The 12,290-nt window shown below is 42.0% G+C and overlaps 1 protein-coding gene across 3 annotated transcripts in view; it reads left to right on the forward strand.

Moving 5' to 3' along the window:
• The window catches only part of PLXNA2 (plexin A2), a 629,839-nt gene that overhangs the window by 517,415 nt on the left and 100,134 nt on the right, over positions 1–12,290 (forward strand). For all 3 annotated transcript variants that reach the window (XM_079978812.1, XM_079978811.1, XM_079978813.1), the window contains one exon: positions 4,502–4,653. In XM_079978812.1, coding sequence (XP_079834938.1) covers positions 4,502–4,653 — 152 coding nt within the window. The remainder of the gene's footprint in view (positions 1–4,501; positions 4,654–12,290) is intronic.

Raw genomic sequence — 12,290 nt, forward strand, 5'->3', positions numbered from 1 at the left:
GGATGGGAACTAAAGCAGAGGCAAGAGAAAGAAAGGAGTGTTTTTTAGAACACAATGCAGCCCTATACATAATGGTACCTGCACAGTCAACTATATCTTGGGATGTGCTTTGCATTAAAATAATATGATTTTAGACTTGCGGAATAAAGGAGCAGAAGTGAAGTGAGAAAAATTAAGAAACGTAAGTGAGAGAGGAAAGAATTGGGTTTGGCTGTGATTTGATTGAGGGCAAGAAATGAGTGAGGAAGGCTTGCATTCAGAGAAGTCATTGGGAGTGTCTAGATCCCCTCAGAACACTCCCCAGATATTCCCAGCACCAATCAGGTGGTCAGCAAGAGGGAGAAAGCACATGGTGTGATAGGAACAGCTGATGAGTGTTACCATAGGAGCACCTCTCCACTGCTCCTAGAGCTAAGCAGTGGGAAGAGGTCCTGCATACCTCACAGAAGTTGGCCAAAGGCTGCATGTAGCCCATGGCACTCATATGTGAGCTAGAAGATGGTTGGTGGTTGTAGATCAGTGGTGGGCAGAAGGGAGATCAGGATCTACTGGTAAATCTCTGGGTGCTTTGCAGATCAGGGTTCCTGACTCCCAATTGCTTTATCAACAGGAACAACAAATTGACTTTCCCCACCTAAATTAGGCGTCTGCAGGCATACTTTTGTGTGAAAGGCTGGGACCTCTGTTCGGTTCTTGAACCAATAGCAATTTCTTCAGCTCAGAATGTGCTTAGAGACAACCTGATGTTTAATTCTGACTATATATCCTTTACATCTGGCTCTGCTGGGTAGATCTTACGGTCCTAGTGAATCTGACATGGCTGAGGTTCGCCCACCCCTGTTGTAGAGGGTGCCTTTTCCTAGACTAGGAACTGAAGTGCTTGTGGCATAGGTGTACTATAAATAGACAGGTCATGAAGTAAACTCCCCCTTTTAGTATTTCAAAAAGACATTTAAGGAGGTGTGAATGCTTTGCTCCCTAATAAAATGTGGTATTTAACATTCAGTGCCTGTCCAAAGTGGAGCTTAATGAAGTTCTCCAAAGTAACTGTCAAGCCTTTTAAGGTTAGTAGCTTTTATAAAAGTCTATAAAAAGCCAGTCCTAAACCTCCCAGCAGACATTTCTGCCACTAACAACCAGCTGTAGCCTCCCACCAGCTTTCTTGTGTTCTACCATAGTAGGTACGGAGGTTGCCTCCCACGCCTGTAGGTTGTCAGGGCATGATTCAGAAGCTGAGATGTAGATGCTGGGCTAGGAGTGATTACGGTAAACGACACAGCCTTCTTAGCCGGACAGAATTAGTGGGTTTGCAGTGTTTAGAGCGCATGTGAAAATTGCAAGAGGAAATGCAACAACAAAGGCTAAAAGGAATGATTGGATTGCTAGTGACACTTTCTAAGGATATGTTGTGAATATCTCACATTGGTATGAATTTAACTTTCACATCTGGCCTCCCACAGCTGTGCAAGAAACAGGTGGCAATTGGCACAGCTGTTGAATTATTATATTTAAACTTAGACTGGAGTTACGGTCCATTGGTGCGGGGTCATATTATATATTACATAGCCATATAAAGTACAAAGAGTAAAATAACACCTTAATTCTTAAGTTTCTACCTTCACAGTTGCTGCATGAGATCATATGGAAAGCTCTTGCTTTCTCATTTCCTCCTTTCCTTTCCCTCTTTGTTATCTCCCCTGCTGTTAAAATTTATTATAACCTCCTTAGGGCAGAGATCCTACTACCCATTTTTATTTTTATTTTGCCTATGCTGCTCTATACAGCACCATGCAGATAGATGGCATTAGAGAGAGAGAGAGAGAGAGAGAGAGAGAGAGAGAGAGAAGTAATAATCTTATATTCACTGGGTCTTCTCTTCCTCATATCACATGTGTGTTTACTGTTTCTTGATTATACAGTAGTGCTGCAGTGGACAAATACATGATGGACTGGAAGGAATAAAGATTCTCTCTCTCTCTCTCTCTCTCACACACACACACACACACACACACACACACCACTTAACCAGACAGGAACACGAGTGCTGCAGATGTATCCTAAGATGATACCAAATACTGTGCTGGAGGGGGTTAGCTATAGTCTGTTTTATGGTCCATTTGTAAAACAAATAAACACCGCACATGCATCCCAGTGAAACAACTTTTGGGGTGATTTTTCACACCCCTTTGCAAAAGGAAGCACAACTATTTGCAGAAAGTGCCTCAAAATCTGGCCTATTCCTAGTTCATAAGATGACAGCCACAAAATTTGCCATACAGTAGAGGCAATGGGAAATTATAGAAATTTCTGGGAATCTGTTCAGTTCTTCAGTTGTTTTTTTTTTTAATACTACATGCTGAAAATGTGAGAATCTCAGTTTTCCCTTCTTAATAAAATAACTTTATCACCTCTACAAATGTGGGAGAAAATTCAAATGTGGAACTATATCACAAGAATTAGAGGCACTATAAAAGTATAATATACTAGGAACTAGATGTCAATTAAGGGCTGTAAGATGTTAGTCTTTTGCTTTGTGAGTTAGCATCATATATATTTGGAGTTTGGGAATGACACCTCAATTTTTATTGGTCTTATTATCTCTTATTGGGTGAATATGTTATTATCAGGGAATAATAGTTTAACATACATAGAATTTATTTTCCATTGATGAACTTACTGGAGATCTACTAACTTTTACAGAAATAAATTGGCCTAAATAATCAGTTTTAGGATCCTACTTTTGACCAATGCAATTCAGGATTCTCCAAGATACACGCAAAGTAGAGAGATTCAAACTGGTCTGTTGCGGGGAGGGGAATCTAATTCTACAATCAGGAAATACCTTTATAGGTCCAACAAAAATGTCGCATTAACTTTTCAGGGTTCTATACCCCCAAACCACTAGTTAATGCCACCTAATTTGACTTTCATGGACTTTGTATCTAGTACACAAGCTAAAATTGTAAGGTGAACATTTCCCCCTTTATTTACCTTCACAAGGAATCTGTGTGTTTTGCTTAGAACTGGAGACAAATTTGGATAACTGCTAGATTTTACATTTTCAAAATGGGGAATCAACCATTATTTGCTTCTTTGACCCAACAGCCCTTAGTAATGCCTGCCTGGATCCTAGCAGCATATAATCCAATTAACAGAGCAAGCCTAGCTATAGAAAGTCAATGTTAAGCTGTTAGGTCATGTGAGGAAGCTGCCAAGGGGTTTCGAAGAGGTGTCTCTCCTGGCCCTATCCCACCCCCCACCCCTTTCCCCTTTTGGGGGAACAACCCTGGCTCAGCCAACTGAACCCCTGCTGAGCTGGGATGAGGGGCTTACACTAGTTGAGACCCAGTTGGAAGAGCCCAAGATCCACCAAATCCAAACTCCCTCAATCCTAAAGTTTAGATTGTGCAGTCAGTCTGCAGCGTCCTCTTACAAGCTGCCTTAAGGCTAAATGTAGGCTAGGCTTCATGCTTCAACACCAAGCCAGCTCTCCTCCCCGTTCCCTCTATTTTGCTTAATGTTAGCCCGATGAAGAGCTCTGGAGAACTTGAGTGTTTGCTCACCATTTTGTGGCATTTACATTGGTCCTCATAAAAGTATAACTCAGCTGTGTATTTAGACTTTTCACAGTCACAGGCCATTAAGTTGTTTCTGCTACTGCAATGTTCACTGAGTATATTCAGATGGGCAGATTTCCTCATTACTCATACCTGGAAACACTGCAGATGTCTTGAACAACTTACACTTCACTGAATATTCTGTTCCAGTTAATGCTTCATTTCCAGGTATCTTTGCTTAGTAACTCATTAAATAGGCACTAATCTCCCTGCAGTGATCCTCCTTTACATTTGGACAAAAGCAGCTCTGTCCAAATCTTAAAAGGCAATTTCATGCATCTTTTTAACAGTGATTTTGCACATATCTATACCAAACAGGGGGTGCATTCTTCTGAGTGGGGGTGACAGGAGGGAGAATTGTTTTTACCTGCATTATGATACCTAGTCCATAACCTTTTTCTTCCCCTTACTAAGCTTTCTGGTATACCACACCAAAGTTATTGTGGTGGGGTGATAATTTTTGAATATTTAGCATCATTAAAAAAACAAAAACAGATTTCATAATCCTAAGAAGATGGTGGTTTGTGTACCACAAACTAACAACAGTATATTGACAAGGATAATTAATGACAAATTGATTTCCCCAGCCCTTGCTCTCTGGTTTCATACATTACTTTAGCCACCTTATGCTCCTAAATTGTATGCTCATTTTCTAGATGGGTCACTGGGGTCTAGAAGTACTGTAGTGTGCTCAAAGTTGTTGAAACAGTATTCACAATAGATGGGGGGGGGTTGTTTTTGTTTTGTTTTTTAAAGCTAGGCTTTCTACACAAACACATGCAGCTCCAATCCCTTTTTGTGTGGCCATACAGCTTTTGGCTTTCTGTGAGATATACCGGTAGTTTGTTTTTATCGTTGACCCTGTGCTCTGCTTCCCTCACCAGATCCTAACAGTGTCAGGCCCACCAGAGGGAGGAACACGAGTTACAATTCGTGGTGTTAACCTGGGCCTGGATTTCTCAGAGATCTCCCACAACGTACAAGTGGCTGGTGTGGAATGTACACCATTGGAGGAGCAGTACATTATTGCTGAACAGTGAGTTGACGTGGCGCCACCTGAACCTTTATGCGAGCCAAAAATCATTTACAGCATTTAGCATAAATGCTGTTACCCCTTGCAACAAAGGGGGAAAGTACAACTGAGTATACTTATGCTAGGAGGAACAACATGGCAGGTGATTATATTTTAAAGTTGGAATCCTAATTGGTTATCTGAAGAGGATAAACCTGTAAGCCTGGGTGAGGCATTAGTGGGAAAAGTGTATAAGCTGTGACATTTGCTGCTTTAGGATTGTAATAAATGTAATAGTAATGTAATGTGCAGGACCCAATGTAACCCTCTTACATGTGTAAAAAGCACTATACTTCTCATTTATTGGGATCAAATAGACCCCAATTAAATCACAAGTTGTGGGTTGGTGGGGGTTTTTAAAGATGTATTTGGCAATTACTCCAGTGTAATGTAAAATATGAAATTGTATTAAGGATTATTGTTTATAACACAGGAGAAAGTACCAACCTGTGCTCTTCATAGAAATAGTATCTGGCGTCTTTAATGACTTCACCATTTGAATTCATATGGAGTCTAATTCACCCCAGTAGCACTTGTGTACTTTTCCCTTGTGACCATTTGGGGGCGAGGGGGTGGTGAATGTGAACATCTCATTATGTTAAGTGCATCACCAATAAGACATGGCTATTGTGAAGTTAAGTAACAGTTTTCACCTGGTTGAAATTATTAGACTCTCTCCAACACCACCTCATTCCAAGTCCATCTTCTGTGAACAAAGGGGTAAGCATGGCTTCTCCAACTATATAGGACAACATAATTCCTATCAGGAATGTGCTTCCTTTAATAAGCTTTCATATTTATACAAAGTCTCAGTGTGAATACCTTTCAACTAAAGTTGTGCTCCAAGTATAGGTTATCTTAACAAAAGTTAACTTCTGTTTCTGCATATAAAACTCTGCATGTCAACAGCATGCAGATGAAGGAATCATGGTTGTATTTTAATATTTGGTTGGGAGCCACCCAGAGTGGCTGAGGAAATTATTATTATGGTTAGAAAGGGGTCCTGTTTCAAAACCTTCATGCACGTGCATTTTGAGGTTGTATGGTCCCACGGGCTTTTTCTCAGGGTGCAAATAGATTCTTCCTAGATATTCTGATGCAAGACCATACTGCTTTTCTTAAGGCCATCATGACCTAAACAGCATATTGTGTGTGGCAGTGAGGAGGGCAACAACTCCAGTTAATAGTTTATGCTTAATTAACCCTGCCTCGGCGCTGAGATGATTTCTGGGGTCACCTTCCCACATAACACCTCACACAGTTCTATATTCCTGTCATTTCCTCCTTTCGCGTTCCACAGCACTGCACAAAGGAAAGCCCCATACCTGTCAGGCGAGATTCTCGGTGAGTATAAATCAGCAGCGCTCCAAAGATCTAGGGCTGTCTTGCACCAACTAAGAACGGAGAGGCTGGATTTTCTTTCTTTCTATCTTGTGGATTAAACAACCCTTTAAAACTTTTATTAAGCATTTTGGTTCCTTCCAAGCCTGGGCTCCTGCTTTGCTAAGCAACTTTCCTGATGAGCACCTTGCAGTTTGCACTCAGCCTCCTCCCGGTTCCAATTGGAATGCGTCCTGCCGTGCTGCCGGATGCAGGCAGCCATTTGTTAAGCGTGTGAGGCAGTGACAGCAGTTTAATCCGAATAGGCCTCTGCTGGAGTCAATTCATTTATTTCACTAAGAAAAATGTCAGCTGAAAATTAGAAAATAGGCATGTAACAAAGGATGGGCAAACAACCCTTTCCCAGTGACACATGTCCTCGTGTTAGCTGCTTATTTGTTTGTTTTTGTGGAGTTTCCTATTTGGGGGGGTCATTATACTGAAAGGAGGAGCATGTCAGTAAGTGCTCACCCATGCAGCATAAGGTAAGGAAGAAAACATTAAGCATTGTTTTCACCCACTGACTAGAAGCTTTAAGAATTTCCAGAGGGACAGTCTGTGGCAGGAAAGAACAACAAGGATGATTACTGTGGCACCTTTAAAATGGACACATTTATTATGGCATAACTTTCATTGACACAGCCTGCTTCATCAGCTACCGTATGTGACGTAATACCCTAAATTACAGAAATATGCACACATGGTTGGACATTTGTATGTAAACACTGAGGTCAGAAGTTTTTTGCAGATAAAATCGCTCAGATTTGGGAAAAAGTAGACTCCACCGTGGGAGCAGGGCCGGGGCGGGAGAGTGCTAGAGTTTTGTCTAGTCAAGTTGAGTGGGATCAATTCCAATCTGTTACCTCTGAGGATGTGGACAGGCTGCTTGGACGAGTGAAACCAACCACCTGTCTCCTGGATCCTTGCCCATCCTGGCTTATAAAAGCTAGCCAGGAAGGACTGGGCGATGGGCTTTGTGGGGTGGTGAATGCTTCCCTCCGTGAGGGAGCCTTCCCAGACCCACTGAAAGAGGCGGTTATTAAACCGCTTCTTAAAAAACCATCTTTAGATGCGGCCAGTATGCGGATGATACCCAGCTCTACCTCTCTTTTAAATCAGAACCAGTGAAGGCGGTGAAGGTCCTGTGTGAGTGTCTGGAGGCGGTTGGAGGATGGATGGCGGCTAACAGATTGAGGTTGAATCCTGACAAGACAGAAGTACTGTTTTTGGGGGACAGGAGGCGGGCAGGTGTGGAGGATTCCCTGGTCCTGAATGGGGTAACTGTGCCCCTGAAGGATCAGGTGCGCAGCCTGGGAGTCATTTTGGACTCACAGCTGTCCATGGAGGCACAGGTCAAATCTGTGTCCAGGGCAGCTGTTTACCAGCTCCATCTGGTACATAGGCTGAGACCCTATCTGCCTGCGGACTGTCTCGCCAGAGTGGTGCATGCTCTGGTTATCTCCAGCTTGGACTACTGCAATGCACTCTATGTGGGGCTACCTTTGAAGGTGACTCGGAAACTACAACTAATCCAGAATGCGGCAGCTAGACGGGTGACTGGGGGCGGCCGCCGAGACCATATAACACCGGTCTTGAAAGACCTACATTGGCTCCCAGTACGTTTCCGAGCACAATTCAGAGTGTTGGTGCTGACTTTTAAAGCCCTAAACGGCCTCAGTCCAGTATACCTGAAGGAGCGTCTCCACCCCCATCGTTCTGCCCGGACGCTGAGGTCCAGCGCCGAGGGCCTTCTGGCGGTTCCCTCATTGCGAGAAGCAAAGCTACAGGGAACCAGGCAGAGGGCCTTCTCGGTAGTGGCACCCGTCTTCTCGGTAGTGGCACCCTTCCAGCAGATGTCAAAGCGATAAACAACTACCTGACATTCAGAAGACATCTGAAGGCAGCCCTGTTCAGGGAAGTTTTTAACGTGTGATATTTTACTGTATTTTTGGTTTCTATGGAAGCCACCCAGAGTGGCTGGGGAGGCCCAGCCAGATGGGCGGGGTATAAATAATAAATTATTATTATTATTATTATTATTATTATTATTAACAAAATACAGAAAAATTCAGATAATGCTAATTGTTTACAGTGGCCATTCACACAAAAACAGTTGTTGATAACAGACATTGGCAATCCAATTGGTACATGTAGTGTGATTATAAAAACAACAGCCTACCTTTGTCCCGATTCAGTCCGCAGGTGATAGTATTGAACATCTTGATGCTTTGTAATTTGGCAGTTTCATATGACAAGTCTCCGTTTGATGTTCCATTGTTCAGGATTGTAACTTTAAGGTCAGTTACAGAAAGTCCTCTTTGTGTGAATAGCCATTGTTAATAACATAATTGTCATCATCTGTACTTTCTGCATTTAATTTCTTTCTAATCTCACTGTTTACAATCCCACTACTGTCCCTAAACGTTTATATTTTCCTGTAACTCAGGATAACATTCCATGTCTCAAGTGGAATGTAGTCCATGAAAGTTTATTTGTTATTTGTTAGTCTTTGCCACTGGCTTTTTCTTGTTTTTCCCTGCAACAGACTAAGATAGTTACCCCTATGGAAATTAATAATAGTACAGAACTACTAAGCAAGATAAAGCTCTTTCTTGGTAAAGGCACAGAGCAAAGCACAGGGTAATATTCTCAGCTTGACTTCTCCTTTGAGTAATCAAGTTCAATGAGGTTTAGGAAGATTCTTCAGACAATCTTGCTCCCTATAGGTTACTGCTATCAGTGTTCATACTTTGGAATAAACTCCTGTTAAAATTTGACACCTGGCCTATATACAAAGCAGGATGAGGTAGTAGAGTAGACCACTACTTTCGACTGCAGGTAGGAGATGCCTTTTTATTGTTTCTCCGCATAAAGGTAAAGGGACCCCTGACCATTAGGTCCAGTTGTGACTGACTCTGGGGTTGCGGCGCTCATCTCGCTTTATTGGCCGAGGGAGCTGGTGTACAGTTTCCGGGTCATATGGCCAGCATGACTAAGCCGCTTCTGGCGAACCAGAGCAGCGCACAGAAACGCCGTTTACCTTCCCGCCGGAGCAGTACCTATTTATCTACTTGCACTTGATGTGCTTTTGAACTGCTAGGTGGGCAGGAGCTGGGACCGAGCAACGGGAGCTCACCCTGTTGCGAGGATTCGAACCGCCAACCTTCTGATCGGCAAGTCCTAGGCTCTGAGGTTTAACCCGCAGTGCCACTCGCATCCCTTAGCCTTATCCTTATCCTTATTCTCCACATAACCTGCTGCAAATAGAAAAGTAGCATTTCTGGGAGGGAAGTTTAGCTCTCATTCTGCTCTGCAAGATTTCTATTTACTGGGAGCTGCTGCCTTTTGAAAAATACATGGAAGCATTTAAATATAATTTCCCACTGACAAAGCTGCAGCTTAAGAGAAGAAACTTTATGCTGCAACAATTCTGTATTAAAGTAGATGCTAATGATTGTAGGATATATGAAGGGGGTGGGCAGAGGAGACCTTCTTAGTCGTTCTCTGATGGCATGCTCCCTGAAGATTAAAGTGATGTGGGTGGAAGCAATGGATTTGACAGTGCTAGCAAATGTTGTACAGTGCAGGACAAAACAAAATCATTCCTGCTTTGGTGAAGGCAGTGCATTCAAATGGTTGCACCAGGAGATTCTCCTAGCTCTAACTCACCTTGGGCAAATCACTAAATTACTAAGTGCCTTAGTTGCCGCCTCTCGAAAATCAGCATAGCTATATTTATCTATTGTTCTTGCCTGTGGTGGCGTGGGTGGCCTAGTGCTTGAAAAGTACCTTTAGATCCTGGGATAAAAGATTCTATAGAAGAGCAAAGTAACATTATTATTACAGTAATAGCTTGAGGCCGTGTACTAATGCCATCATAAGCTGTAGTAGGAATGGGTTTGCACAGCCATTACACGTTATAAACTGTAATATTCTGTTTTATTTTTAGGAGAAGGGATGGGGGATTATTGAAATTATCCTCTTTTGATGGTGGCATGAAACCCTGATTTTATAATCGCAATTCTAATTAGAGCTCTCAAGCTTTCAAAGATTGTTAACATCATTAAAACATTTATCCTGGGCAGATAACAGCAAGTGTTGGCTGCCTTTTCAATAGGAATCCAGATAAAAGGGCACTCTTAAGGGTTCTGTGGGCAGAATGAATCCTGAGACTGTAATGATTTGCCATGTTCTAGGCATGCTATCTGTCAGCCGGCAATTAGGTTAATATTGGTTAAAGGGCCACTTAACCTAGTAATCGGCTCCCTATAGCTCTTCTAAGAGTGTCGGTTTTTTTAACATGATACCTGTAGTTTTGGCCTGAATTAGGATTTCTATTTTGGATTAGGTTGACCATAGCAATTAATATCCCATCTTTAATTTCTTACTTGTCTGTGGGTGTCATAACTGTGCATTATTATTCAAATGTATAAATTCTGCCTTTGAAATGGAAGAATGAAAAGGTAGCTTTAACTAAAGGCTGCTAAAAGGCATGGAATCTCAGTCCATGGAAAACACAAGTTGTGTTTTGTCAGAGACACAAAAGGTTGCAAAATTTACAGCAATGCTTTCTTATGTGGTTTTGAGACCAGTGGAATGTTTGAAGTACCTTTACTTCAGAGTAAATTTGGATAGGGTTTTGAAAAACTGTGAGAAACTACATGGTTTGTCTATTTTCATCAAGAGCATTATATAATGCACTTTCCCAGGAAGTACCTGTCTTGTCTATGGATACTTAGAAATCATAGAATTGTAGAGTTGGAAGGGACCTTGAGGATCATCTAGTCCAACCCCCTGCAATGCACAAATATGCAGCTGTCCTATACAGGGATCAAACCTGCATCCTTGGATGGATGTGATGTTTGCAAAGGGGTTATGTTTGAAAAATCAAACATGTGTAGGCCCCAACCACATGATGGTTAACCTATATTAAATACAGAAAACAACCATGCAAAATTTGCAATCTAAATCTAGGCAGCTATAAATTTGGAGGAGGGACAGACATACCAGGGGCGGGTGCAATCCTGCTAACCCATCACAAAGTTTTTGTCAATTCATCTAAATCAGCTCATTTACCAGATGCATGCTCAACTAGATTTCAGAAGCTCTGTAGGGTGTGGCATGGTGAATTTAGGATAGGTTGCAAGGTAAGTGGAGGTTAAACAATCACAGAAGTGTCCTTAATATATCTAATTCACACAAAAATGATGCTGATAATACAGCTTTAAAACACATCATTATTTATTGAGGTCAAATTAAACCAGCATTCAAATATACTTGAGAAGAAGGGGAATTTGTGGGAGATTCTTTACCTCCAGTAGGTTTTTATTCTGTTTATATACTGTGACCAAAATGAATCCCACTGAGTTTAGTGCGTAAGCTTGGAGAAGGAAGAAGCTGTATTTTGATCAGAGTGAAAGAGAGAGGCACGCACATAATCCATGATTAAGATGATGATAGAGAAGACCATACAAAGGATTTAGGAATACAGGACAACTGCTATGATTCTCCAAGGGCAACAACTCTTTGAGGAGCTTGTGTTGCTGTGATGTGCAGTGATAGCGGATCTCACATTTGGTAGCATTTACGTGTTTAATGTTAAGCCTCTTTCAAAGATTTTGTCTAAAGTGTTTCTTTGTGGTTTATTTAAGTTTCTTTGTGGAAGGAGATTTGACTAAGGCTGCAGAAAGTGGTAGGATGGTATAGGGTGCTGTTGTTATTGTGCTTTCACAGAATGAGCTGCCATCAGTACAGCAAGCAGGGGTGTTGCAAGGAATCAAGTGGGTCTCTCTCTCTCTCTCTCTCTCTCTCTCTCTCTCTCACACACACACACACACACACACACACACACAACACAAAACACATTATATATATATGGCACAGTTGCACCATGAAGTACGGACAGTTTGCTAAAGAGATCTGGGCTGTATCTGGTAGTATAATCACCCCCACTTTAGCTGTAGATCCACCCACTCAGTTGTATGGCACAACATGTGATACATTCTTCACTGTGAGTTACCACCCTTTTTCATTACTTTGAATCCCAACTCACCCTCATTTCCAATACGAGCTCAGATTTTGTCAGCAGCCCTATTTAAAGGAGCATCTCATCCTGTTTCAGCCTGATAATGGCAATGAAAATATAAAGAAGACAGAAAGAGACGTACATGTACTAGTTGTGTGTTATGCTCCCCCTCAATCAGGGCCGGATTTAGGTTTGA

Source organism: Podarcis cretensis (assembly GCF_951804945.1).
Source record: "Podarcis cretensis genome assembly, chromosome: 6".
NCBI lineage: Eukaryota > Metazoa > Chordata > Lepidosauria > Squamata > Lacertidae > Podarcis > Podarcis cretensis.